The sequence below is a fragment of the Triticum aestivum genome, chromosome 6A (genome assembly GCF_018294505.1).
Source record: "Triticum aestivum cultivar Chinese Spring chromosome 6A, IWGSC CS RefSeq v2.1, whole genome shotgun sequence".
Taxonomy (NCBI): Eukaryota; Viridiplantae; Streptophyta; class Magnoliopsida; order Poales; family Poaceae; genus Triticum; species Triticum aestivum.
In genome coordinates, this window is record NC_057809.1 from 168576147 (window position 1) to 168603443 (window position 27297).

General features: G+C 50.4%; 1 protein-coding gene across 1 annotated transcript in view; it reads left to right on the forward strand.

Annotated features, from left to right (window-relative positions):
* The first annotated feature begins 16581 nt into the window (after positions 1–16581).
* Positions 16582–27297, forward strand: part of LOC123129555 (putative methylesterase 13, chloroplastic) — a 148394-nt gene continuing 137678 nt past the window's right edge. The window contains exon 1 of the mRNA XM_044549674.1: positions 16582–17026. Coding sequence (XP_044405609.1) covers positions 16582–17026 — 445 coding nt within the window. The remainder of the gene's footprint in view (positions 17027–27297) is intronic.

Sequence of the window (27297 nt, forward strand, 5' to 3'; positions counted from 1 at the left end):
TTCCATAGGACCAACCAACAGATGATGGCGCCAGACCTGGCCCTTGCCATCATCGCGGAGCTCAAAGAATGGAGACTAGCCGGTTTGGGAGGAAGAGGCTATGGCACGTTTTGTGAGAGTGTTGGCATAGGTTAATTGTAGGGTGTGCTAGGACTAGGGTGTGCATTCCTGATGGAAGCTTGCTTCCGTCCAAACTCTCTTGTACATTCTGTGCTCTTGTTTCTCCCCTTCTATAAAAGTAAGGTACGCCTTTGGCGTACTCTCGAAAAAAATAGTATGACATCATTCATATCATGGGCAAACAGATATAAAACAAACATGCTATTGTATCATTGTGTGCGCATGTGAACATCACAACTAGATTACAGATCAAGATCAAACGGATATCCTTAATCTCTTTTAAACCATATAAGGTGAAATGACACGTTAGGACAACTGTGTATAAAAGTGAACAGAGTAACTGACATTGGCTGCAAACCAAGCAATTAAATGAAAACATCACAATACCAATCAGTTCAAAGGCAGGAGGAGTAAGGACTTACAACAGCAGCTTGAACTGGTGTGCTCATGCGCGCCCTTCATCTTGCTGGTGTGGCAATCCTTGAAGATTTGCACTGCATTCGATCCAGGTTCTTTTTGGTCTGCATGAGGTTTCCTCTGTATTTGGGACAAGTCAATATAGATACGATAATACGGCACAGAAAAAAGAAGGAACTAGCAACTATTTACAAGAGCCTCGTAGTGTTCAATATAGCTACGAGATCCTGTTGTCTGTTGGAATTTCACTTTAGAACGGTCGGTCTTTTTCTTCAAACAGTTAGCCTAGAAGAAGATACACTTGTAAGGCACATACATAAATACAAGTTCAATATGTGGTCTAATCAAATACATATACCCTACATGATACTTTGGATCAGACCAGTGTTTAACAAGGGCTATCCAGTCTTCATATGTAATATATTCCACTGGAGATGTTTGGGTGATTTCATTGTTAGTCTTGCCTTGAAAGTGAGATTTTCTAAGGTGTTACCAATAATGTCACGGAGCAGACTAAAAAACCTGCATGCATGCTTGTCTAGTTGCATCATCTTTTGGATCCAACTTGAACCTCATCTATTGAAAAAAGAATGTGAGTCTTATTAGGAGGAAGCTAGAAAGTATGGGACAGAGCAAGACAATATTACAGATTGCGATGAATAATATTACTTACGGGTAAATGGTCAAGGAAGGTGTTAAACTGGGTATTGTCTTTCTCATTCCTGTACTGGATCCACGTTGGGAGGATACGTGCATGACACCTAATGGCAATGGCTGCCTCTGATACTAACTTGGCTGAATCTGTAGCATCACGTGGCCTTTTTAAACCTGCCTCAAAATGGATTTCCATTCTTCCTCCTTTAGATTTTGTTAATCCGTCAAGCATTATCCTTGATGTCTGTTTCCGCTTGCGCCGTGGTGCTAGTTCAACAATGAATATGGAAAGTGTTAGTGCACATCAAACTGCGAGAGTACATATAAAGGATCATGCAACTGCAACTTGACTCGATCAGGTACCATCTTGGTGTTGATGCTCATGAGGTTCATCTGATGTTGCCAAGTCTTGTTGTCTCAGCAGTGCTTCAGAAGTAGTGTTAGGTGTGAAGGCAGCTTGGGAACTGGCCAATTCCGGAGCAAACGAACGAGTAACTCGTTGAGATGCTGGTACAGTTGAAGCGGATGCAGCAGCTGGTGGAGCAGGTGATACAGTGTTTGTAGATTTAGCCGGTGGACTTGGACCTTCTACTGCACTATAAGTACCAGCAGAATCTCGAGAGCAGATCCTTTTCCGTTTCACCCGACGAGTAACACCATTCCCTACTATATTCTTTTCCTTGCTCTTTTTGACTTTGCCATGTCAAGCCATACCCACAACACAAAAGAATAAAATCGCCCTTCAGAACTCATTGATGCATGATACAAACAAGCAATACTTTGATGTAAGACAACCATATGAGGATGGAATATGTAAGAAAAACAGGACAGCGTGACATATTCATAGCTACTATGTGTAAACTAAGTAGAAGGATTTTCAAGAAAATAAAAGTAATGCAAACTAGACACCATATGAAATATGCAACCAATATCACTCTGCCAAGTTAAATGTGTCTTGCCATAAGTGGCATTTCAAAAAATTAGATGTAGTACAACGTAGAAATCAATGCAAGATGCAACCACTATGAAACTGCCATGTTAAAAGCGTCCAATCATGAGTGACTGATGCGGGATACACAACATCAGACTTCGATGTAAGAACATGGTATGATAGATAGATGTAGTGTATTCTAGACACAGAAAGGCATGTCATATGCACATGTATAATGTATAAACGCGGCAGGTGCAATTTAATCAAAATAGAAGAAATACAGGCTAGATAACATATGCAACATGAAACCAATTATCACACTATCAACTTAGAGCAAGCACCTGCGATGGTGGAGTACTGGAGATGAACTCATCATGTAGACTTGGGACTTCAACTTCATTAGCAGTAACAGTGGAAAATCTAGAGAGTCTCTGTTTGCGTCGGTCCGGAGGACCACCAACATCCCCTAACTTTCTCTTTTCCTTCCTATTTTCTGATATTGCCTTAGGAAGTCAAAAACCACAAGAAGATGAATAAAATTAGCTCTGCATAGCTGGTTGATGCATGATATAGACAAACACTACTTTGATTTAAGGCAAGCGTGGGATAGGAGGATGAAATATATACAAAAAAAGACAACATTGCATATTTACACATACGATACGAGGATGAAATATGTATGAAAAACAGTAAGCAAAAGGCATTTCAACTAAATTAGAAGAAATGAAATCTAGGCACCATATGAACATGCAACCAATATCACTCTATCAGGTAAAAAGTGTCTCGTCGTAAGTGCCATTTCACGAATTTAGAAGTAGTACAAGCTAGAAGACAATGTAAGATGCAACCTATATCACACATCCAAGTTAAATGTGTCGTATGGGTAACTGATCGTTGCATGTATAAGTTGTAAGCTATGCAGATGCAATTCAACAAAATCAGAAGCAATACAAACTAGACATCATACGGAACACGCAACCAAATATAACAGTTCCAAGTTAGAGCAAGCACCTGTGATGGTGGAGTACGGGAGATGTGCTCATCATCTACACATATGTTCTAGAAACAGGAACACGTGTCATATTCACACGCATTATGTGTAAAGTAAGCAGATGCAATTCAAGAAAGTTAGAAGTAATACAAGCTAGACATCATACGCAACATGCAACCACATATAATAGTGCCAAGTTAGAGCAAGCAACTATGATAGTGGAGTAGGGGAGATGTGCTCATCATCTACACAACTACGTTGACTGTCCAGTCTTGTGTTGTCTTGCGAATCTTGTTGGGAGGATGGTAGAGTAGAATCTGTAGAGACCCTCTGTTTGAGTTGCTCCAAAGGACCACCATCATCCACTAACAGACTAATTTCCTTCAGTTGTATTGTTTTTGCATTGTGAAGTCAAACCGATAAGAAAAAGGAATAAAATTCGCTCTTCAGAACTCATTCATGCATAATACTGACAAACACTACTCAGATGAAAGGCAAACACATGATATGAGGATGGAATATGTACGAAAAATAGGACGACGTGACATATTCACACCTATGATGTGGTAACTAAGCAGAAGGCATTTCAACAAATTAGAAGCACTGCAAGCTAGACACCATATGAAAGATGCAACCAATATCACTCTGCCAAGTTCAAACTGTCTGGCGTTTCAACAAATTACAAGCAATACATGCTAGAAATCATATGCAATACACAACCAATATCACAGTGGCGACTTAAAGGTGCCTTATCATATGTGCCTGATGCGGGATATGCAAGAACAGTAGTCTGATGTAAGAACATGGTGTGATCAGATATAGTGTGTTCTAGAAATAGGAACACGTGTCATATTCACAGGCATTATGTGTAAAGTAAGCAGATGCAATTCAACAAAGTTAGAAGTAATACAGTCTAGACATCATACGCAACATGCAACCACATATAATAGTGCCAAGTTAGATCAAGCACCTCTGATGGTGGAGTAGGGGAGATGTGCTCATCATCTACACAGCTACGTTGGCTGTCTAGCCTTGTGTTGTCTTGCGAATCTTGTTGGGAGGATAGCGGAGTAGAATTTGTAGAGACCCTCTATTTCAGTTGCTCGGAAGGACCACCATCATCCAGTGCCTTACCAATTTCCTTCTGCTTTATTGATTTTGCATTGTGAGGTCAAACCGACAAGAAAAAGGAATAAATTTTGCTCTACAGAACTCATTCATGCATGATACTGACGAACACTACTTTGATGAAAGACAAAGTCATGATACAAGGATGGAATACATACGAAAAACTGGACGGGTTGACATATTCACACCTATGATGTGGTAACTAAGCATAAGGCACTTCAATAAATTAGAAGCACTGCAAGCTAGACACCATATGGAAGTTGCAATCAATATCACTCTGCCAAGTTAAAACTGTCTTGTCGTAGGTGGCGTTTATCAAACTAGAAGCACTACATGCTAGAAATCATATTCAAGATGCAAACCAATATCACACTGCCAACTTAAAGGTGACCCATCATAAGTGACTGATGTAGGATACACAAGAAGAGTAATTTCATGTAAGAACATGGTGTGATAGATAGATATAGTATGTACCAAAAACAGGAAAGCGTGTCATATTCACACGTATCATGCGTAAGCTAAGCAGATGCAGTTTACACTAATTAGGAGCAATACAAGCTATACACCATATGGAATATGCAACCAAATATCACACTGCCAAGTTAGAGTAAGCACCTTGGATGGTGGAGTAGGGGAGCGGAGACATGGAACTTGTAATGCACTAGCAGTACAAGGAGAATTCATACAGATGCTCCGTTTACATTGCTGCAAAGGACCATCATCGTCGCCTTCCTTACTCTTTTCCTTCCTCTTTTTTGATTTTGCCTTGTCAAGTCAAACCCACAAGAAAAGGGAATAAAATTTTCTCTTCAGAACTCATTCATGCATGATACTGACGAACACTACTTTCATGTAAGGCAGCCGCATGATAGGAGGATGGAATATATATGAAAAACAGGACGGCATGGCATATTGACATGTATGATGTATAAAGTGTAAACTAAGCACAAGGTGTTTGAACTAGTTAGAAGCAATGCAAGCTAGAAACCATATGAAAGATGAAACTAATATCACTCTTCCATATTAAAAGGGTGGCCTAACAAATGTATTTGACCAAATTAGAAGCAATACATGGCAACAGGCTAGAAATAATATGCAATATGCAACGAATAAAGGTGTCTCATTGTAAGTGATTGATGCATGATACAGAAGAGAGGTAGTTTCATGTAAGAACAGGGTTAACAGATAGATGTAGTTTGTACCAAAAATAGGAAGGCATGTCATATTCATAGGTATAATGTGTAAACTAAGCAGATGCAATTCACTCTAAATAGAAGCATTACAAGCTAGACACAGTATGCAATATGCAACCACATATCATGCTGCGAAGTTAGAGCAAGCACCTGCGATGGTGGTGTAGGGGACGTGCGGTCTTCAAGTACAGATCTAAGTTCAATATCTTCATTTAGGTTTGCTATTTCTTGAGAATCATGTGGAGAGGATGAAACTTCACTCTTTATAAGAGTAGTATGTCTCATACTAACCCACGGGCGTGACTGTCTCATCATAAGCGATAGATGCGGGATACACAAGAACAGTAGTTTGATGCAAGAACATGGTGTGATAGGCAGATGTAGTATGTACCAAAATGGGAAGGCGTGTCATATTCACATGTATATGTGTAAGCTAAGGGGATGCAATTTAACAAATTAGGAGCAATACAAGTTAGGCACCATATGCAACATGCAACAAGATATCACACTACCATGTTAGAGCAAGCACCTAGGGTTGTGGAGTAGGGGAGATGAGATTTGGAACTTGCACTGCAGTAGGAGTAGCAGGAGAACCTGCAGAGATCATCTATTTCGGTTGCTCCAGAGGACCACCATCATTCCGTGCCTTCGTCCTTCTATATTTTGCCTTGTCATGTAAACACACAAGAAAAAGGAATGAAATTCGCACTTCCAAATTCGTTGACGCATGATACCGACGAAGACAACTTTTATGTATGGCAACCACATTGTAGTAGGATGGAATATGTACAAAAAACACTAAGCGGAAGGCATTTCAACAAATTGGAAGCAATGCAATCTAGACACCATATGAAAGATCCAACCAAAATCACTCTACCAAGTTAGATGTATCTCTCGGATCACGGGTTCTAGCAAAACCTCAAGGTTCGAACACTGGGGTGCGCGCGAAGATCTCCCCCTACCGATCCACGTCCTAGCTTTGCTAAGATCATACGGGCTAACTCGACGAACTCGTAACACAAAGGACACAAGATTTATACTGGTTCGGGCCACCGTTGTGGTGTAATAACCTACTCCAGTGTGTGGTGGTGGATTGCCTCTTGGGCTGAGGATGAACAGTACAAGGAGAAGAACAACCTCCTGAGGTGAGGTGTTCTTGTGCTCGGTGAACTTGTGGTTGCTCTGGTCACTCTTGATCCCACCGATCGATCCCCCTAGCTATGGTGGTGGCTTGTCCCAAATATTGAGTGGGAAGGAACCAACAACGGCCAATTTGAAAGGGGACAACTAGTACAGCTTATCCTGACAAAAGTGGTATTCGCCTGCCAAAGGCTCTGGTGGTGACGCCGTCTTGGGCTCCACGGCGACCTCCGTCTTGCCGTCCTACTTGTCTTGGTCTTGTTGCACCGATGTGGAAACCTTTGCTTGACGCCTCGGTACTCTGCGCCTGTGTTTGTTCCCTTGGCACCAAAGAGGAAACAAGGACACTGTGCACGCTGGCGCCCGCCTAACGCCGGCCTGATCTCGATCATCATGGCTCACGTCATCGGAACCTCGCGATGTTTGCCTGGCCTTGATCTCTCCGCCCCTCGCGAGCCAGCCTGTTGAGGCTGCTCCTGAGGAGGTCTTGTGTCGTCCGCCTCGCGAGGCTTGGCCCCTCACGAGGGTCTAGAGTCCTTGCTGGTGAAGATGGGCCATACGGGCCCGCTCGCAGAGCCACGCCGTGGGCCGCAGGAAGGCAAGTCTGGGGACCCCCATTCCCAGAACGCCAACAGTAGCCCCCGGGCCCAAGTCGTGCTCATGCTTGGCTTCGAGGCGAAGCCTAAGGGGCAAGTGCGGAGCGCCACGGGCCCCAATAGCCTGCGGCCTTGGTCGACGCGCGGTGGTTGATTGGACGTGGGCGCCTCTGCTTCCCCACGTCGCCTCGGGAACTGCCCGATTTGACGATTCTCTGCTGCATGCAGGGAAAACCATCACTACCTGTGATCGTGGGGGGCGCTCGTTGGCCTTCTTCTACTATAAATGGGGAGGGGAGTAGAGCCTCCGTCGCCCATCTCTTCCCATTCCGCTTGCTTCTTGCTCTTTGCTCCATCGCCAGTTGCAACACTAATGGCGCCGCCGAAGAGGTTCTCCGCCGTGGAGAAAGGGAAGGCCCCTCATGAGGGGCCCGGCTGCCTGGCGCCCAAGCATGGACGCGGCCGTCCCCGCAAGCACACCGCGACCCCCGCCACGGCCCCGCGTAGCTGTGGCGGTGCCGCTTCGCGTGGTAGAGGTCGCTCTGGTCGTGGCGGTCCCGTCAATGAAGGGAGACATGTTGTGGTCACGCGGCCTCCTCGGTCGCGCTTCCACTCGGCGAAGGTGCTGTCGGAGTTCGTCATCTGGTCGGAGAACCCGGCTGGCAACTAGCTTCAGCTCCCGCATTTCTTCGTCATCGAGTTGCCAGCCTCTAGTCCAGGCGGGTTCTGGCTGCAGGCAGACGGCTGCTGTAGCAGGGCTTTCTGGGTCGCGGTTGAGGTCTCCGTCACGGCCAACATAGCCCTGGCCCGTGGCTGGTAGACGTTTGCCCGCGCGCGTGGCCTAGGCAGGCGGTGCACCCTCCATTTCAAGTATGACGGTGACGCGACCCTCTACGTGAGGGTGTTTGGGGAAGATGGTCGCCGCGCCAGGTGCTGCCCTGAGGTCAACGACGGCGAGGAGGTGCTCGGCCTTGGCAATGGTCGTGACGAGGACGAGGGCGAACCCGCCCTTGGGGCCGACCACGTCTCGTCCAGCTATGGTGGTTCTTCCTCCAGCGACAGCTCCAGCAGCAATGGTTACGACCAGCCACCGCGCCCGCTTTGAAGGCGGCAGTGGGTCGTCTCACCACCGCGCCTCCGTGAAGCGCGAGGAGGGGTCCAGCTAAACTTGGGACGGTGCCAGGAGCCTGCCCCCGTGGACCGCCGTAGGGGAAGACGTCGCTTTTATTTTGTTCTTCCTTTCCTTCCTGCATCAAAAGGAAACCAGAATGGGCCCCGGAGGGGCGTGCATCGAACTATGATCTCAATCATTATGCTATGTTTGTTGCTCCTCTACTGTGTCGCAACATCATCGTTTTATGTAGGGATAACTTAGCTTGACTTGCTCATAGTAGCCTCCTCCTCACAAGGCTCTTGCTTGCTCCATGGTGCCTGTCGAGGCCTCCTTCACCTGATAGGCGCTTAGGAACCGCAAAAAATTCGTCAAGAGGTTTATCGTTCTCCCGAGGCTTGGTCACAGGCACTGCCGGCTTTGACCCAGCGCTTCATATTGTGGTACCCGAGGGACACGGATTGAGGGAGAGGTGCGCCAGCTTGCAGGCTCGAACAAGGGTACATCCCAAAAAACTGAAGAAGGAAGCTCACGAAGGTACCTGTTCAGCACCCTCGCGAGGAACGCGCGAGAGAGTACAGGCCAACCAAAGAAACGAAGGTAGAAACAGAGGCAGAAAGCGAAAGGGCGAGACCAGCAAGAGACACCATAAAGCAAATTTCAATTAAAGGGGGGTGAGCCAACTTCGGGAAGCAAATGAAAAGCCGCGTCCGGCACCTAGTCTAGTCTTCGACGTCTTCTCACCAGCGCGGAGCTAAGTGCTGCCACTAAGACGTGGGAGGGAGCCCCCGAGGTCCAAGGGCGGCACTCCTGAGAGTCCGGGGCATGTACAACCCCACTCGTTATTACGTGAGAGTGTCACGGGCGGTGATCTTCACAGGTGCTGGGCCTTTCTTCACAGGCGCCGGGCCTTCTTCACAGGCGCTGGGCGTTTCTTCAGGGGTAGAACTTCCGGAGATGCTGAATGTTCCAGGCGTTCTAGATGGGTACTCAGCCTGTGTCTCCAGGCGAGCAGCGCCAGGCCTGGAGACATGGACGACCTTGAACGGGCCCTCCCACATGGGTGAGAGCTTATGCAGCCCTTCCCTGGAGAGGACCCGCCTCAGGACGAGGTCACCCACCTCGGGCGTCCTGGAGTGGACGCTGCGACAGTGGTACCGCCATAGCGCCTATTTGTATATTGCTGCCTGTAGTGCGGCTTCGCGGCGATGTTCCTCCCCCAGCACGAGGTCCATCCCCCGCCTGGTGTCCTGCTGCGTTTCATCAAAAGCCAGGACCCGTGCGGAGCAATGTCTGACCTCGTGAGGGAGGACTGCTTCTGCTTCGTAGACGAAGAAGAACGGGGTCTTGCCCATCGCCTTGGTGGGGGTAGTGCGGATGGACCACAGCACGGACTGGTGCTCATCGTGCTAGCCCCTGCCGCAGGCCTCGAGCTTCTTCTTGAAGGTCCTGGTCTTGAGGCCTCTCAGGACCTCCACGTTGGCACGTTCGGCCTGACCATTGCTCCTTGGGTGCGCTACCAAAGCATAGCAGATCTGCGTTCCAAGGTTAGCACAATATGACTTGAAGAGATTACTAGTGAACTGCAAGCCATTACCGGTGATGATGCGGTTGGGGACCCCAAAACGGCTCACGAGGCCCTTGATGAACTTGACCGCAGAGCCAGCTGGGATGGTGCGGGCGGCTTCAACCTCCGCTCACTTAGTGAATTTGTCGATGGCGATGTAGAGGTATCGATAGCCCCCAGGCGCCCGAGGGAACAGGCCCAGGATATCTAGCCCCCACTCTGCGAATGGCCATGAGAGTGGAATGGTCTGGAGGCCCTGAGATGCCTGATGGATCTGCTTGGCGTGGAATTGGCAGGCCTGGCAGAACTTCACCAACTCATCTGCGTCATTGAGCGCCATAGGCCAGTAGAATCCGTTGTGGAATGCCTTGCCGACGAGGGTTCGCGATGACGAATGGTGCCCGCAGTCCCCGCTGTGTATGTCAGCTATCAGCTCTTTCTCCTGTTCCCTGGAGATACAACGCAGTGAAATGTCATTTGGACACTTCCTGTATAACTCACCGTCCTGGATGCAGTATGCTTTGGCTTGCCGGGCCACGCACTCCGCGTCCTCCTCCTTCCCCGGCAACATCCCTTACGTCATGTATTCCTTGAATTCCTTGGTCCAGGATCCCTCCTGGGGCTCGAGTGCCAAGAGTAGGCGTGCTCCCGAGGTCGGGCCATAGGCCGGGGCTCCTGTGGCACGCGGCCGCGGGAGTTCCTCCCAAGGCTGAGCTGTTCTCGAAAGTGGTGGTGTTGCTGATGGCTTGAAGAGCCGCTCCTCGAAGACGCCAAGCTCTTGTGGCTATCGCTTGGATGCTCTTCTGGCGATGTCGCTAGCTTCCTTGTTGGTGCCACGGGGCATATGCTGCAACTCCAGGCCCAGGAATTGCTTCTCCATCTTGCGCACCTCCGCAAGGTATGCTTCCATGTGCTCGTCCTTCGGCTCATACACCATGTTGGAGAAGTTGACCAGGAGTTGCGAGTCACCCCTAAAGGTGAGGCACTTCACCCCCAGAGCTACCGCAGCTTTCAGGCCAGCTATGAGGCCCTCGTATTCTGCGATGTTGTTGGAGACCTTCTCGCCCTGCTAAAAGCTGAGCTGCACAACGTAGTAGAGCTTTTCCTGAGTGGGTGAGATGAGCACCACTCCATCCCCCGCGCCCTGGTGTGCGAGCTTTCGTGAGGCCACCAGGAGTGCAAGCAAGAGCTTCTGAGGCATGGGGTACCATGCTCTTGCGTCCCGCAACACCGTGCTAATAAAGTATACCGGGTGCTCGACGAGGGTAGGCGCGCTGATGAGGCTTGCATCTTTCGGGAGTTGTGGTGCCTCCTGAGGTGGCGGAGCCCCCAACGCTTGATCACTTGTCGAGGCCTTTGCGGGTTCGGGGGCGTCATCCTCCTCAGCTTGCTCTTCTGCTGTTGCTGCGGCGGCCCTTGTGGCACCCTCCTGATCTTGCGTCGTCTCTGCTGGAGGTGTAGCTCGGCATGATGTGCCCTCGGCTTGGTGTTCTTCCCGAACCACCACTAAAGCCATGTTGGCGGAGTAGGGAGTGGCAGCAAGATAGAGCACTAGGGGCTCGAGAGGTCGCGGCGCCACCATCACTGGGGGCTAGTCGGGCAACTCTTGAGATCTTGAAATGCTTGGTCGGCCTCCGAGGTCCACTCGAATGGGCCCTTCTTCTTCATCAGCTTGAAGAAGGGTAGGGCATGCTCTCCCAGATTGGAAGTAAAGCGTCCCAATGCAGTCACCCGTCCAGCAAGCTTCTACATTTCCTTGAGGGTTTGCGGTGGACTCATGTCTTCAATGGCCTTGTGTAAGTGCATCTAGTGCCCCTTAGTGATTTTGGTGTATTGAAGACTTATAGGTTAAGGAACTGATGCGTTTGTGAGTGTACACAAGTCTATAAGTCTATGAGGAGTTTGTTATTTACAAAGAAATTTGTCGGATTTGGGGTTCCGGCAGACCCTTGAGGTTCGAACACTGGGGTGCGTGCGGAGATTTCGCCTCCTGCCTACCTGCACTCCTCCACCTTAGTAGGATCTAAACTAAGGAAAGAACAACACAAGAGACACAGGGTTTATACTGGTTCGGGCCACCGTTGTGGTGTAATACCCTACTCCAGTGTGTGGTGTGATGGATTGCCTCTTGGGCTGATGATGATGAACAATACAAGGAAGAACAGACTCGTGAGGGTCTGCTCTTGGCTGGGGCGATGAACTGCTGGGAGGAGCTCAGTCACCCCTCTCTCTCTCTCTCGCTACCTGATCTTCTCTATCTTTCCAACTCTCTGGCCAGCTCTTTTTCCCCGGCCTCCAGCCTCCTTTGGCTCTGTGGGTGGCTGGCCCTATTTATAGAGGCCCTGGTCCTCTTCCCAAATATCGAGCGGGAAGGGAGCCAAAAATGGCGGGCTAATTTGAAGGGGGACAGCTAGTATCAACTATCCTGACAAAAGTGGTCTTTGCCTGCGCAAAGCTCTGGTGATGACGCCGTCTTGGGCTCCATGGTGACCTCTGTCTCGTAGTCCTCCTGGTCTTGGTCTCGTTGCACCGAAGTGGCAACCTTTGCATGATGCCTCGGTACTCCACGGCTGTGCTTGCCCCATTTGCACCAACGAGGAAGGGAGGACGCTGCGCGGGCTGGCACCCGCCTGGCGCTGTCGGTCGTCATGGCATGCGTCACGGGCACCTCATGAGGTACCCCGCCTTGATCTCTCCGCCTCGTGAGCCAGCCTGACGAGGTCGTGCCTGAGGAAGCTCTGCGTCGTCCGCCTCGCGAGGCTTGGCCCCTCGTGAGCCAGCCTGACGAGGCCGCGCCTGAGGAAGCTCTGCGTCGTCCGCCCCGCGAGGCTTGGCCCCTCGCGAGGGTCTTGGGTTTGTGTTGGTGAAGATGGGCCGCGCTGGGCCCCCCTTTGAGCCACGCCGCAGGCCGCAGGTAGGCAAGTCTGGGGACCCCCGTTCCTAGAACACCGACAGTAGCCCCCGGGCGCAAGGCGCGCCCGGACTTGGCCGTGCAGGGAGGCGGAAGGGCAAGAGCGAAGCGCCGCGGGCCCTAAAAGTCTGCGGCCTTGGGCGCCGCGTGGCGGTTGATTGGACGTGGGCGTCTCCACTTCCCCATGGCACCTCGGCAACTGCACGGATTGGACAAGTCCCTGGATGCAAAGCGGGTCATAATTACCTGCGATCATGGGGGCCGTTGGTTGGCCATCGCCAGTTATAAGTATGGACCGGCGCGCGCCCTTCCAGTTCATCCCTCCTTACTTCTCCTTTTCTTCATGGCCCCGTCAAGGAGGTTCTCGGCCGCAGAGAAGGGGAAGGCTCACCAGGTTGAGCTTGCCTCTACCCCACCCAAGCGCGGCCGAGGGCGCCCTCGTAAACATCCTGTGGCCACCACGGTGGCTCCCCGCGGCCATGGAGGCAATCTTCAGCACAGCGATGGGCGGATTGCTGCGGCCGGGGGGCGCGCTCTGGCTGCGTGTCCCCCTAGGCCGCGCTTTCGCGTTGCTGAAGTGCTGCCGGAGTTCGTCGTGTGGTCGGCGGGGCCGACCAGCACCCAGCTTCCATTTCCTCGCTTCCTCCTTGGCGAGCTCCCGGCCGGCGCCCTGGGCGGCCTCTGGCTCCAGGACGACGGCTACTGCAGCAAGGCCTCATGGGTCTCACTGGAGGTCTCCGCGGCAGGGAGCCTGTTCCTGGCCCGCGGTTGGCAGACGTTTGCCCGCGCGCGTGGCCTGAGCCGTCGGTGCACCCTACACTTCAAGTTCGACGGCAATGCCACCCTCTACGTGAGGGTGTTTGGGGAAGATGGTCGCCGCGCAGGGTGTTTCCCCGAGGGTGATGACCGCGGCTGGGAACCCAGCTCCGGCGATGATGGAGAGGGCAGCGCTCGCGCGGCCGGCGGCGCTCAGGGTTCCTCAAGCTTCTCCGGTTCTTCTTCGGGTGGCGACTCTTCTAGCGGTGGCCGCGGTCAGCCTCCACGCCGTCGTATCTTATTGGGGGGTGGCAACGTGTCCGCCCGCCGTCGCGCCCCGGTGAAGCGCGAGAGGGAGTCCGCCTGAGCTCCGGAGGCAGCTCGGGCCTTCCCTGTGGGCCGGTGTGAGGCGAGCCGCACCGGATTTGTTCTTTCTTTTCCTTTTCCTGAGTAACAAAGACAATAGTGTGGAGCCCCGCGGGGGCGTGTTTGGGTTATTGCTGTTAATCATCGTTTTGCTTTCATTACCGTACCTTCCGGCTACATGCCTGAGCGTGGATAGTTCCCGGCCCCGGCCGTGGGGGGGGGGACCGACCCAGGCCCTTTGTTTGTGTGACGCCCCTGATTCAATCGTACACTAATCATGCACGCAAATGTGTACGATCGAAATCAGGGACTCACAGGAAGATATCACAACACAACTCTAAAACATAAATAAGTCATACAAGCATCATAATACAAGCCAGGGGCCTCGAGGGCTCGAATACAAGTGCTCGATCATAGACGAGTCAGCGGAAGCAACAATATCTGAGTACAGACATAAGTTAAACGAGTTTGCCTTAAGAAGGCTAGCACAAACTGGGATACAGATCGAAAGAGGCGCAGGCCTCCTGCCTGGGATCCTCCTAAACTACTCCTGGTCGTCGTCAGCGGGCTGCACGTAGTAGTAGGCACCTCCAGTGTAGTAGGAGTCGTCGTCGACGGTGGCGTCTGGCTCCTGGACTCCAGCATCTGGTTGCGACAACCAGAAAGAAAGGAAAGGGGGAAAAGGGGGGAGAAAGCAACCGTGAGTACTCATCCAAAGTACTCGCAAGCAAGGAACTACACTACATATGCATGGGTATATGTGTAAAGGGCCATATCAGTGGACTGAACTGCAGAATGCCAGAATAAGAGGGGGATAGCTAGTCCTATCGAAGACTACGCTTCTGGCAGCCTCCGTCTTGCAGCATGTAGAAGAGAGTAGATTGAAGTCCTCCAAGTAGCATCTCCAAGTAGCAACTCCAAGTAGCATCTCCAGTAGCATCGCATAGCATAATCCTACCCGGCGATCCTCCCCTCGTCGCCCTGTGGAAAAGCGATCACCGGGTTGTCTGTGGAACTTGGAAGGGTGTGTTTTATTAAGTATCCGGTTCTAGTTGTCATAAGGTCAAGGTACAACTCCAAGTCGTCCTGTTACCGAAGATCACGGCTATTCGAATAGATTAACTTCCCTGCAGGGGTGCACCAACTTACCCAACACGCTTGATCCCATTTGGCCGGACACACTTTCCTGGGTCATGCCCGGCCGCGGAAGATCAACACATCGCAGCCCCACCTAGGCTCAACAAAGAGGCCAGCACGCCGGTCTAAACCTAAGCGCGCAGGGGTCTGGGCCCATCGCCCTGAGCACACATGCACGTTGCGTACGCGGCCGGAAGCAGACCTAGCCTAGTGGCGTTCCAGTCCAATCCGGCGCGCGCCGCTCAGTCGCTGACGTCACGAAGTGCTTCGGCTGATACCACGACGCCGGGATACCCATAACTACTCCCGCGTAGATGGTTAGTGCATATAGGCTCGTAACCAACTCAGATCAAATACCAAGATCTCGTTAAGCGTGTTAAGTATCCGCGAACGCCGAACAGGGCCAGGCCCACCTCTCTCCTAGGCGGTCTCAACCTGCCCTGACGCTCTGCCACAAAGATCCACTCGCGGGTGCTCCACCAGCCGACCCGACTTTAGTCTCCACATGTATCATGTATAAGTATATAGTATATACCGAGATCACCTCCCGAGTGATCTCGGCCCAATAGTATAGCACAGCAGACGGACAAGAATGTAGGGCCACAGATGAACATCCTATACTAAGCATATAGGATTGAAGGTAAAGGTATCAACAGTAGTAACAAGGACAGGCTATGCATCAGGATAGATATAACAGAAAGCAGTAACATGCTACACTACTCTAATGCAAGCAGTATAGAGTAGAATAGGCGATATCTGGTGATCAAGGGGTGGGCTTGCCTGGTTGCTCTGGCAAGAGAGAGGGGTCGTCAACTCCATAGTCGAACTGGGCAGTAGCAGCGTCGGTCTCGTAGTCTACCGGAGAGAAGAGGGGGAAGAAATAATGAATACCATGTAAACAGATGCATATCGATGCATGACAAGACAAGTAACGATGCTAGGCATGCCCTAACGTGGTATGAGGTGGTACCGGTTAAGGGGGGAAACATCCGGGGAAGTATTCCCGGTGTTTCGCGTTTTCGGGCAAAGGAGCCGGAGGGGGAAAGTTGCGAGTTCAATAGGTTAGGGGGGTATGGCGGACGAACGGACTGCGTATCCGGATTCGTCTCGTCGTTCTGAGCAACTTTCATGTTGAAAATATTTTAATCCGAGTTACGGATTAAAAGATATGATTTTCTAAAGATTTAATCATTTTTCGATTTTACTTAATTATTTATTTAAATCCAACATTATCCAAAATAGTAAATGCTGACGTCAGCATGATATCAGGGTGATGTCAGCAGTCAACGTTGACCATTGACCTGGTCAAGCTGATGTGTGGGTCTAGTGGGACCCACCTGTCATTCTCTGTTTAGGTTAATTAGGGTTTAGGTTAATTAGTTAGCTTAATTAACTGTTTAGTTTAATTAACCAGAATTAATTAAGTCTATTAATTAATTAATTAATTAATTAATTAATTATTTTCATTATTTATTATTATTATTATTATTATTTTAAATTCCTCTTTTTTTTATTAAAACGTTATGGGGCGTGGGCCCCTTTGTCAGTGGGCCAAAGGATCCTATGCGGGCGTGCGGTTACGAGCGCCACCCGAACGAGCACTCGCCCGCAGGGCGGGACGAGGCCGTCGGGGCACCAACGGCGCGGCACGCCGGCGCGGCCAACCGGGGCCACGGCGGGCGGAGGCGAGGGGTGGCGCCGACGCGGCCAGTGGCGCGCGGGCGGGCGCGGTGGCGCGGCCGCGGGAGGAGGGAAGGGCGGAGACGAGGCGCACCGAGGCACGGGGCCATGGGGCGCCGACCGGAGCGGGAGCGGGCGACGGCAGGGATGGGCGCAGGGGCGCTGGCCGAGGCGGGGGAGCACGGGGCCAGCGTCGCCGGAGGGAGAGGAGGCCGGGGTTGGAGGCGAGGCGACCTGGGGGGAGAGGGCGCGGCCACGGGCGCGAGGGCCACGGTGAGCGCGACGAGCGCGGGGAAAGGAGGAGACGGGGGAGGGACGGTCCGGCGCGGTTGGTGTCGCGCGTGCCCAGGGCGCGGCCGGCGCGTGCGGCCCACGGCGGGGCGGCAACGGCGTAACGGGGGGGATACGGCGCCGGTGACGGAGAAGGGAGAGGAGGGAGCTCACGGGGGGGACTGTAGGGCACTGGCAGCGGGCGTGACGGCGGTCGGGGAGGACCGGCGAGGAGGAGGACGAGGCGGCGGCGACGGTCGGCGACGGGGTGGTCCGACGTAGGCAAGCGGCAAGGTGCGGGGCGTCGGGAGTGTCGGCTGCCCCGACCGGATCCATGCGGGGTGGAGGGATGAGGGGGCGGGCACCGGCGACGGCGCTAGGTGGCGGCGGGGTCAGCGCGGCGACGGGCGGCGCAGTCGGCCCCGATCCAGGTTGGATCATGGGGAAGCGTGAGGGAGGCGAGGGGAGAGGTGGGGATCGATCCCGATCCAGGGGAATCGGGGGAGGGAGTGGGGCGAGTGGGGGGGATTAGGGTTTCGGTCGGGTGAGGGGTTAAGTGAGTGTGTGGGGGGCCGGCTGGGCCGTGGGGTGGGCCAGCCCGTTCGGGAGGCTGAGGCCAGCTGGGCCACTTGGCCCAGCGGGAGGGGGGGGTGTCCTGTTTTCTGTTTTCCTTTTTTATATATATTTTCTTGTCTCTTTTTATTTGTAGTTTCTTTTATTTTCAGTTTTATAAAATTACCACTAGTGCCTAATTTGTATTTACCAATAAACTACTACGAGATTAATTCTTAACCCATAATAAAATAGTGTTAGCATTTTATAAATTCAATAGGCATTTGTTTAATTGTTTTCACATTGTTTTAATTGTTTTAGGGCCTTTAAACATTTTATCAAAGTTTGGTTTCTCTACCATAATTACCTATGTATTATTTGGTTCACTCCGAACATTTAAATTTTAATATTTGAAAACTTTTATTGTTTGCTCGATTTTGAATTTGAAATTCGAACTAGGTTCCGAACTAACGCGAGTTTAACCACAGTAACCGAGGTGACGTGGCATCATTAGCGGGGATTACTGTAGCTTAATTACCCGGGCGTCACAATTCTCCTCCACTACAAGAAATCTCGTCCCGAGATTTAAGAGGGGAGTAAGGGGAAAGTTCTGGTTACGATATTCTAACGGATCTTCTCGAAGAAGTTAATCCCTTTCGCTGGTGTCTTCAATCCTTTATTCCGATGCATCATGATAAACTTGTCATCATTTCTTCGGGAACTCCATCGTACTTACGAAAAGATAAGGGGCAGCTCACTACGACATAATGCTTTTGAGGGAAACAATCTGGGGTTAACCCATGAATTAGTATAAGATTATCTCTCGAGTTGAACATATGAAATACCTCGAGAGTAAGGTACGAAGGTACCATAATAGGCTCCAAGCGGATAGATAGTTGCTCGAAGCCTGAACCAGAGTGAGAAAGGGGTTCAGAGTAGCGAGAGTAAGTATTGCGTCTGATACCAGAATAGATCACTAGGACAGTGGCCCGTGGATTACATACGAGTCCACGCGCGAGGAATAACTTTGGGAATAGGGGGTGTACAGGACAGTCAGGTTTCGATCCTGTGGAACTGTGGGTTATGGGCCCACCATGTGGTTTTTTTTAGGAGCAGTGACATCTTTCACGGTCATGATAGCAAGGCATGTCAGAGAGTACCATGTCAGTTATGTCGGCATCAACGTTGGTACCGAGGGCGAGGGACGAAGAGAACCACTTTCCTGCTCGTTGAACGAGGCGGACCAATAGGCAAGGTTCTCGTCCATCGGTGGCTACCGGAATGTCATCAACAATAGTAACAGGGTCTTACTGACAGAGTTGTACCTCGAGGTGTTTGCACAAGCAGTGGATTATTACTGCTTATATCATATAGATCATAGAAAAGGTTCAAACAAACCAATGGAAGGAAAATATGATCATCAGATTAAACAGAACAATGGAAGGGAAAATATGTTTAAACACATATTTCAAGGGGATATCCTTCCCAAGGACAAGCAGAGCAAGATATCCATGACAGGATATAAAGTAGAAAACCATTTAGGTAAGGGGGGAGGAATCTCATGATATTACCCATACCACGGTGTTAGGATAAATGATAAATAAAATTTAGCATCGTGCTTCAAATGTTCCTGTTGAAAATCGGAGTACCATTGACATGCTTCGAGATAGCATTGACATGGTCTTCAGGTGAAGATCAGACTTTGGAAACACGAAGGATCCATCAGGAATAACTTGTAGAATAAGTCTTACAATTTCCTCCAAGAAGAATGGTTATCCTTGCAAAAGGAACCATAATGATAGGCCCTCCAGCCAGGGGGGGGGGTGCTAGGCATGACATCCAGGTTACCAGGTCACCAAAGGGCCAACAACATAACTCTTGGAAAGTTGTCCCAACCATCATATCTGACCGAGATTCAGATCCGATTGGTGTCATGATACCTCAGACTCAGGATGGTCCGAGAGGAAAAGGTGCAACACAAACGACGAAATGACATTGCAAGATTCTCAGGAAATGAACTATGGGAGCGGGTTCTTGAAGCAATAGTTCTTCCTTAAACCAAGGAGAGGATGAGAAGGTGGTTGATGGGCTCAGCGACAATTCATCGAGAATTCCAAACGGATGGATTTCCACGATAATGTGAACAAGAAGATGACATTTGTTAGATCAAATGATATAATGGGATATGCTCGAGGAAAACATACATAGTTAAACATTGGTTGAACGGTGCACCCGAAATATGGGTTGGGTTGCACGGCCAATGTTAGAATGGTGATTCAATTATCGAAAGACTTAGAATGAACTATCAGCCATTCACTTCAAAGCAATAGGGTTTCTAGAAGTTTTGAATTCACACGTCATAGCTCAATTGTTGGTATTCCGGTTGAAAACAATACGGGGACCAAAGAATGTACGAAGATGGAAAGAAGTATTATGTTATCAAGAATTCTTAAGAGGTGGTGAAATTCTCACCACATTCTTGACAAAAAGAGATGGTAATACTTCCGAGGTAAGGAAGATCAACTGCTGGGTAGCAGGGATCTCAAGGTTTACACAAAACACGAACAAGTTGTGTTGAACGGAAGGCAATAAAGTGGTCGATGAGAACAGGAATCATCGAGGGGCAAGGATGGTATTACCCATCATGAATTCAATTGAATTCCTGGAAGAGCTCATAAGGTTGATGATGATCACGACACAATTGTCGAGAGATTTCATGCAGATGTAATCAATCAGCGATGACATCAAGTCGAAGGAATGATGAAGCAAGAGGTTATTGGAACCACAGTTACGAAACAAACTCGAACTCAAGCTTGTTGTTTAAGGTGAAATGATATGATGAGGAAAATTCGACGTAAGCTTAGCTCATCGTAAAAATTACGCTCTGGGAAGAAGGACCAGGTAGCCCAGTTAAGATCGGCACGACAAGGATATAGCCAATCAGGCTAGGGATGACGTGATTGAGTTCAAACTCGTAAGTAATGAGGGTTACAAGAGTTGCTTAATCGCGATGCGGACTCGAGTCAGTTATCGGTGTCTTTGAGTGTTTAATAACTCAAAGCCCGTGAAAAAATTGGAACCAGTGGGAATGTAGCACTTGATGAAGAACTCATAAGATGTTATGCAGTTCCATGATAATCTCGAGATACCAGGGGGGTAATACTCGATGACAGACCAAAGTAGAGGTTGGACTGGGGGTATTGCTCTACAGAAGACAAGTGCTTAATCTTGCACGAGAAATGGTATTTAAAAGAGAACATGGTCGGAACCACGATTGCAAAAGGCCAGATCCCAGATATAAGATGAACTTATACCAAAGGAATAGTTATTATTTCAAGAAGCTTCCATGATAGGATCTACATCGTGTCCATGGGCATGAACACAAAGGTTCAAGGTCGACTCCCACTTCCTCAATGCATAACCTTCCATTCACTTCTCATTTTTCGGAGAAGTTGTAATGTTTAAACTTTATCTAGCAAAACACTGGAAGAGTATGACTCGTGAAAATTTTCGAGTTCACACATATTAAGGAGGGCATAGGTTCAACCCATCAAGGCATCTTAGGAACGTATACCATCAACTTCAGGGGTAAATAACTCAAGCTCGGAGGTAGAGCATGGTTGACAAAGCAGAGGATACAATTTACCAAAGGCATTATGTATCAGGGGAAGGTCTCACAAAGTTATTGAATATGAAGGATGCTGACGGATAAAATCCAACAATGGACCTGATGGTCCACAAGGGATCTGACGTGAGCATCGGTACTCAACTAGAGGAAGAAGAGTGCAAGGAGATCAAATTATAGAAACAACTGACTAACTCAATTGTCAAATGCAAAGGAATTATGATTTCCAAATCAAGGGATCAGAAGCAATGCTCTGATTAGGGATGGATAAGTTGAATAGCCTTAGGGTACAATCAACGACAATTGGATTGGTCGAGAACCAATTCCAGTTAAAAGAATGGCAGCTCAGCCGGAAAGGTAATTTATAAGGATCAATGATGTTTGCGGGTATTCGCAAACATATTGAGTCAACAGACTCAAAATGATAATGACAAGGAATGTCAATAAGACTATGAGACTTATGGGACTAACCATAATGCAAGCAAGCAAGAATTTCAAGAGGAATAGGCTGCTCGGGATTTTCGGAAGATCGAATGGCATTTCGAAGACTTTTGTGAAATACATGAATCAACTGGGGATGAGTGGATACTCGATAAGTGCGAGAAATTATTTGAAGGGGTATTCATGTGGCAAAGAACTGCTAGGCAGTAGGCACAAAGTATTCTCGGAACAATAGAGAAAACTTCGGGGTATCTTGTAATAACAAGATCAATGGGGGATGATCGTATGAATGGCAAGTGTAAGTAGTTTTCCATACGGATTTATCGGTGGTCGGGAATAGCAAAAGTGATGGGCACAAAGTCTCGAGAGAATATCAAAGAGTATCTCCGAAATCTTCTGGTGCAGTCGGTGATCATCCGGACTGAAGGGCCCCTCCGGTAGAAAGTATTTTCGAGAACCTAAAAGTTAGAATTTAGTAAAAATCGTTTAACCCGAATAGAAGAGAGTTCAGAATCCCAGAGTAAAGGTCGAGGAGTAAAAGATCCTAATACCACCCAATGGCGACGTGGGCCCATGGGCCACACAGCCAAGTTAGTAAAAGTTTTGTAAAGTCTAGACTCGACTTCGGCCAAGGAGTGTGGAAGGGGGATTCCTACAGGCAGTCGGCTCTGATACCAACTTGTGACGCCCCCGATTCAATCGTACACTAATCATGCACGCAAATGTGTACGATCAAGATCAGGGACTCACGGGAAGATATCACAACACAACTCTAAAACATAAATAAGTCATACAAGCATCATAATACAAGCCAGGGGCCTCGAGGGCTCGAATACAAGTGCTCGATCATAGACGAGTCAGCGGAAGCAACAATATCTGAGTACAGACATAAGTTAAACAAGTTTGCCTTAAGAAGGCTAGCACAAACTGGGATATAGATCGAAAGAGGCGCAGGCCTCCTGCCTGGGATCCTCCTAACTACTCCTGGTCGTCGTCAGCGGGCTGCACGTAGTAGTAGGCACCTCCAGTGTAGTAGGAGTCGTCGTCGACGGTGGCGTCTGGCTCCTGGACTCCAGCATCTGGTTGCGACAACCAGAAGAAGGGAAAGGGGGAAAAGGAGGGAGAAAGCAACCGTGAGTACTCATCCAAAGTACTCGCAAGCAAGGAGCTACACTACATATGCATGGGTATATGTGTAAAGGGCCATATCGGTGGACTGAACTGCAGAATGCCAGAATAAGAGGGGGATAGCTAGTCCTATCGAAGACTACGCTTCTGGCAGCCTCCGTCTTGCAGCATGTAGAAGAGAGTAGATTGAAGTCCTCCAAGTAGCATCTCCAAGTAGCAACTCCAAGTAGCATCTCCAGTAGCATCGCATAGCATAATCCTACCCGACGATCGTCCCCTCGTCGCCCTGTGGAAAAGCGATCACCGGGTTGTCTATGGAACTTGGAAGGGTGTGTTTTATTAAGTATCCGGTTCTAGTTGTCATAAGGTCAAGGTAGAACTCCAAGTCGTCCTGTTACCGAAGATCACGGCTATTCGAATAGATTAACTTCCCTGCAGGGGTGCACCAACTTACCCAGCACGCTTGATCCCATTTGGCCGGACACACTTTCCTGGGTCATGCCCGGCCGCGGAAGATCAACACGTCGCAGCCCCACCTAGGCTCAACAGAGAGGCCAGCACGCCGGTCTAAACCTAAGGGCGCAGGGGTCTGGGCCCATCGCCCTGAGCACACCTGCACGTTGCGTACGTGGCCGGAAGCAGACCTTGCCTAGTGGCGTTCCAGTCCAATCCGGCGCGCGCCGCTCAGTCGCTGATGTCACGAAGTGCTTCGGCTGATACCACGACGCCGGGATACCCATAACTACTCCCGCGTAGATGGTTAGTGCGTATAGGCTCGTAACCAACTCAGATCAAATACCAAGATCTCGTTAAGCGTGTTAAGTATCCGCGAACGCCAAACAGGGTCAGGCCCACCTCTCTCCTAGGCGGTCTCAACCTGCCCTGACGCTCCGCCACAAAGATCCACTCGCGGGTGCTCCACCAGCCGACCCGACTTTAGTCTCCACATGTATCATGTATAAGTATATAGTATATACCCGAGATCACCTCCCGAGTGATCACGGCCCGATAGTATAGCACGGCTGACGGACAAGAATGTAGGGCCACAGATGAATATACTAGCATCCTATACTAAGCATATAGGATTGCAGGTAAAGGTAACAACAGTAGTATCAAGGACAGGCTATGCATCAGGATAGGTATAACAGAAAGCAGTAACATGCTACACTACTCTAATGCAAGCAGTATAGAGTAGAATAGGCGATATCTAGTGATCAAGGGGGGGGCTTGCCTGGTTGCTCTGGCAAGAAAGAGGGGTCGTCAACTCCGTAGTCGAACTGGGCAGCAGCAGCGTCGGTCTCGTAGTCTACCGGAGAGAAGAGGGGGAAGAAAAAATGAATTCCATGTAAACAGATGCATATCGATGCATGACAAGACAAGTAACGATGCTAGGCGTGCCCTAACGTGGTATGAGGTGGTACCGGTTAAGGGGGGAAACATTCGGGAAAGTATTCCCGGTGTTTCGCGTTTTTGGGCAGAGGAGCCGGAGGGGGAAAGTTGCGAATTCGATAGGTTAGGGGGGTATGGCGGACGAACGGACTGCGTATCCGGATTCGTCTCGTCGTTCTGAGCAACTTTCATGTTGAAAATATTTTAATCCAAGTTACGATTAAAAGATATGCTTTTCTAAAGATTTAATCATTTTCCGATTTTACTTAATTATTTATTTAAATCCAACATCATCCAAAATAGTAAATGCTGACGTCAGCATGACATCAGGGTGATGTCAGCAGTCAACGTTGACCATTGACCTGGTCAACCTGACATGTGGGTCCAGTGGGACCCACCTGTCATTCTCTGTTTAGGTTAATTAGGGTTTAGGTTAATTAGTCAGTTTAATTAACTGTCTAGTTTAATTAACCAGAATTAATTAAGTCTATTAATTAGTTAATTAATTAATTAATTAATTAATTAATTATTTTCATTTATTATTATTATTATTATTATTTTAAATTCCTCTTTTTTTTATTAAAACGTTATGGGGCGTGGGCCCCTTTGTCAGTGGGCCAAAGGAGCCTATGCGGGCGTGCGGTTACGGGCGCCACCCGAACGAGCACTCGCCCGCAGGGCGGGACGAGGCCGCCGGGGCACCAACGGCGCGGCACGCCGGCGCGGCCAACCGGGGCCACGGCGGGCGGAGGCGAGGGGTGGCGCCGACGCGGCCAGTGGCGCGCGGGCGGGCGCGGTGGCGCGGCCGCGGGAGGAGGGAAGGGCGGAGACGAGGCGCACCGAGGCACGGGGCCATGGGGCGCCGACCGGAGCGGGAGCGGGCGACGACAGGGATGGGCGCAGGGGCGCTGGCCGAGGCGGGGGAGCACGGGGCCAGCGTCGCCGGAGGGAGAGGAGGCCGGGGTTGGAGGCGAGGCGACCTGGGGGGAGAGGGCGCGGCCACGGGCGCGAGGGCCACGGTGAGCGCGACGAGCGCGGGGAAAGGAGGAGACGGGGGCGGGACGGTCCGGCGCGGTTGGTGTCGCGCGTGCCCAGGGCGCGGCCGGCGCGTGCGGCCCACGGCGGGGCGGCAACGGCGTAACGGGGGGGATACGGCGCCGGTGACGGAGAAGGGAGAGGAGGGAGCTCACGGGGGGGGGGGGCTGTAGGGCACTGGCAGCGGGCGTGACGGCGGTCGGGGAGGACCGGCGAGGAGGAGGACGAGGCGGCGGCGACGGTCGGCGACGGGGTGGTCCGACGTAGGCGAGCGGCAAGGTGCGGGGCGTCGGGGGCGTCGGCTGCCCCGACCGGATCCATGCGGGGTGGAGGGATGAGGGGGCGGGCACCGGCGACGGCGCCAGGTGGCGGCGGGGTCAGCGCGGCGACGGGCGGCGCAGTCGGCCCCGATCCAGGTTGGATCGTGGGGAAGCGTGAGGGAGGCGAGGGGAGAGGTGGGGATCGATCCCGATCCAGGGGAATCGGGGGAGGGAGTGGGGCGAGTGGGGGGGATTAGGGTTTCGGTCGGGTGGGGGGTTAAGTGAGTGTGTGGGGGGGCCGGCTGGGCCGTGGGGTGGGCCAGCCCGTTCGGGAGGCTGAGGCCAGCTGGGCCACTTGGCCCAGCGGGGGGGGGGTGTCCTGTTTTCTGTTTTCCTTTTTTTATATTTTCTTGTCTCTTTTTATTTGTAGTTTCTTTTATTTTCAGTTTTACAAAATTACCACTAGTGCCTAATTTGTATTTACCAATAAACTACTACGAGATTAATTCTTAACCCATAATAAAATAGTGTTAGCATTTTGTAAATTCAATAGGCATTTGTTTAATTATTTTCACTATGGTTTTAATTGTTTTAGGGCCTTTAAACATTTTATCAAAGTTTGGTCTCTCCACCATAATTACCTATGTATTATTTGGTTCACTCCGAACATTTAAATTTTAATATTTGAAAACTTTTATTGTTTGCTCGATTTTGAATTTGAAATTCGAACTAGGTTTCGTACTAACGCGAGTTTAACCACAGTAACCGAGGTGACGTGGCATCATTAGCGGGGGTTACTGTAGCTTAATTACCCGGGCGTCACAGTTTGTGTCACGGTGCTCGTGGGGCACGGACTGGAGGGGTGCTCCTGTAAGGGGCCCAGGCCATGAATTCTTTGAATGACTAAGATAGGAACACTCGCGAGGGCGCTCAGCTGCCCTCCTCGCGAGGCCTTGCACAAGAGAAGTCAAGGCAGGAGACTGAAAAGTCGAAGAACCATAAGCCAAAGACGGCAACAACTTCAATAAAACTTCGAATGAGAAGGAACAAGCCAACCGCAGAAAGCAAATGAAAAGCCGCGTCCGGCACCTAATCTAGTCTTCGATGTCTTCTCACCAGCGCGGAGCTAAGTGCTGCCACTGGGCATGGGAGGGAGCCCCAGGGCCTGAGGCCAGCGCTCCTGAGACTCCGGGGCGTGTACAGCCCCAACTCATTATTACGTGAGAGTGTCACGGGCGGCGAGCTTCACAGGCGTTGGCCTTCTTCACAGGCTCTGGGCCTTTTCCAAAACGCGATAGCTTCACAGGCATTCGCCATCTTCACAGGCTCTGGGCCTTTTCCAAAACGCGATAGCTTCACAGGCATTCGCCTTCTTCACAGGCTCCGGGCCTTTTCCAAAACGCGATAGCTTCACAGGCATTCGCCTTCTTCACAGGCTCCGGGCCTTTTCCAAAACGCGATAGCTTCACAGGCATTCGCCTTCTTCATAGGCTCCGGGCGTTTTCCAAAACGCGATAGCTTCACAGGCATTCACCTTCTTCACAGGCTTTGGGCCTTTTCCAAAATGTGATAGCTTCACAGGCATTCGCCTTCTTCACAGGCTCCAGCCCTTTTCCAAAACGCGATAGCTTCACAGGCATTCGCCTTCTTCACAGGCTCCGGGCCTTTTCCAAAACGCAATAGCTTCACAGGCATTCGCCTTCTTCACAGGCTCCGGGCCTTTTTAGGGGTAGAACCTCCGGAGGTGCTGGATGTTCCATGCATTCTGGACTGGCACCCCCTCCCGAGTCTCCAAGCACGCGGAGCCGGGCCTGGAAACATGAACAACTTTGAACGGGCCCTCCCACATGGGAGAGAGCTTGTGCAGCCCCTCCCTGGAGAGAACCCGCCTAAGCACGA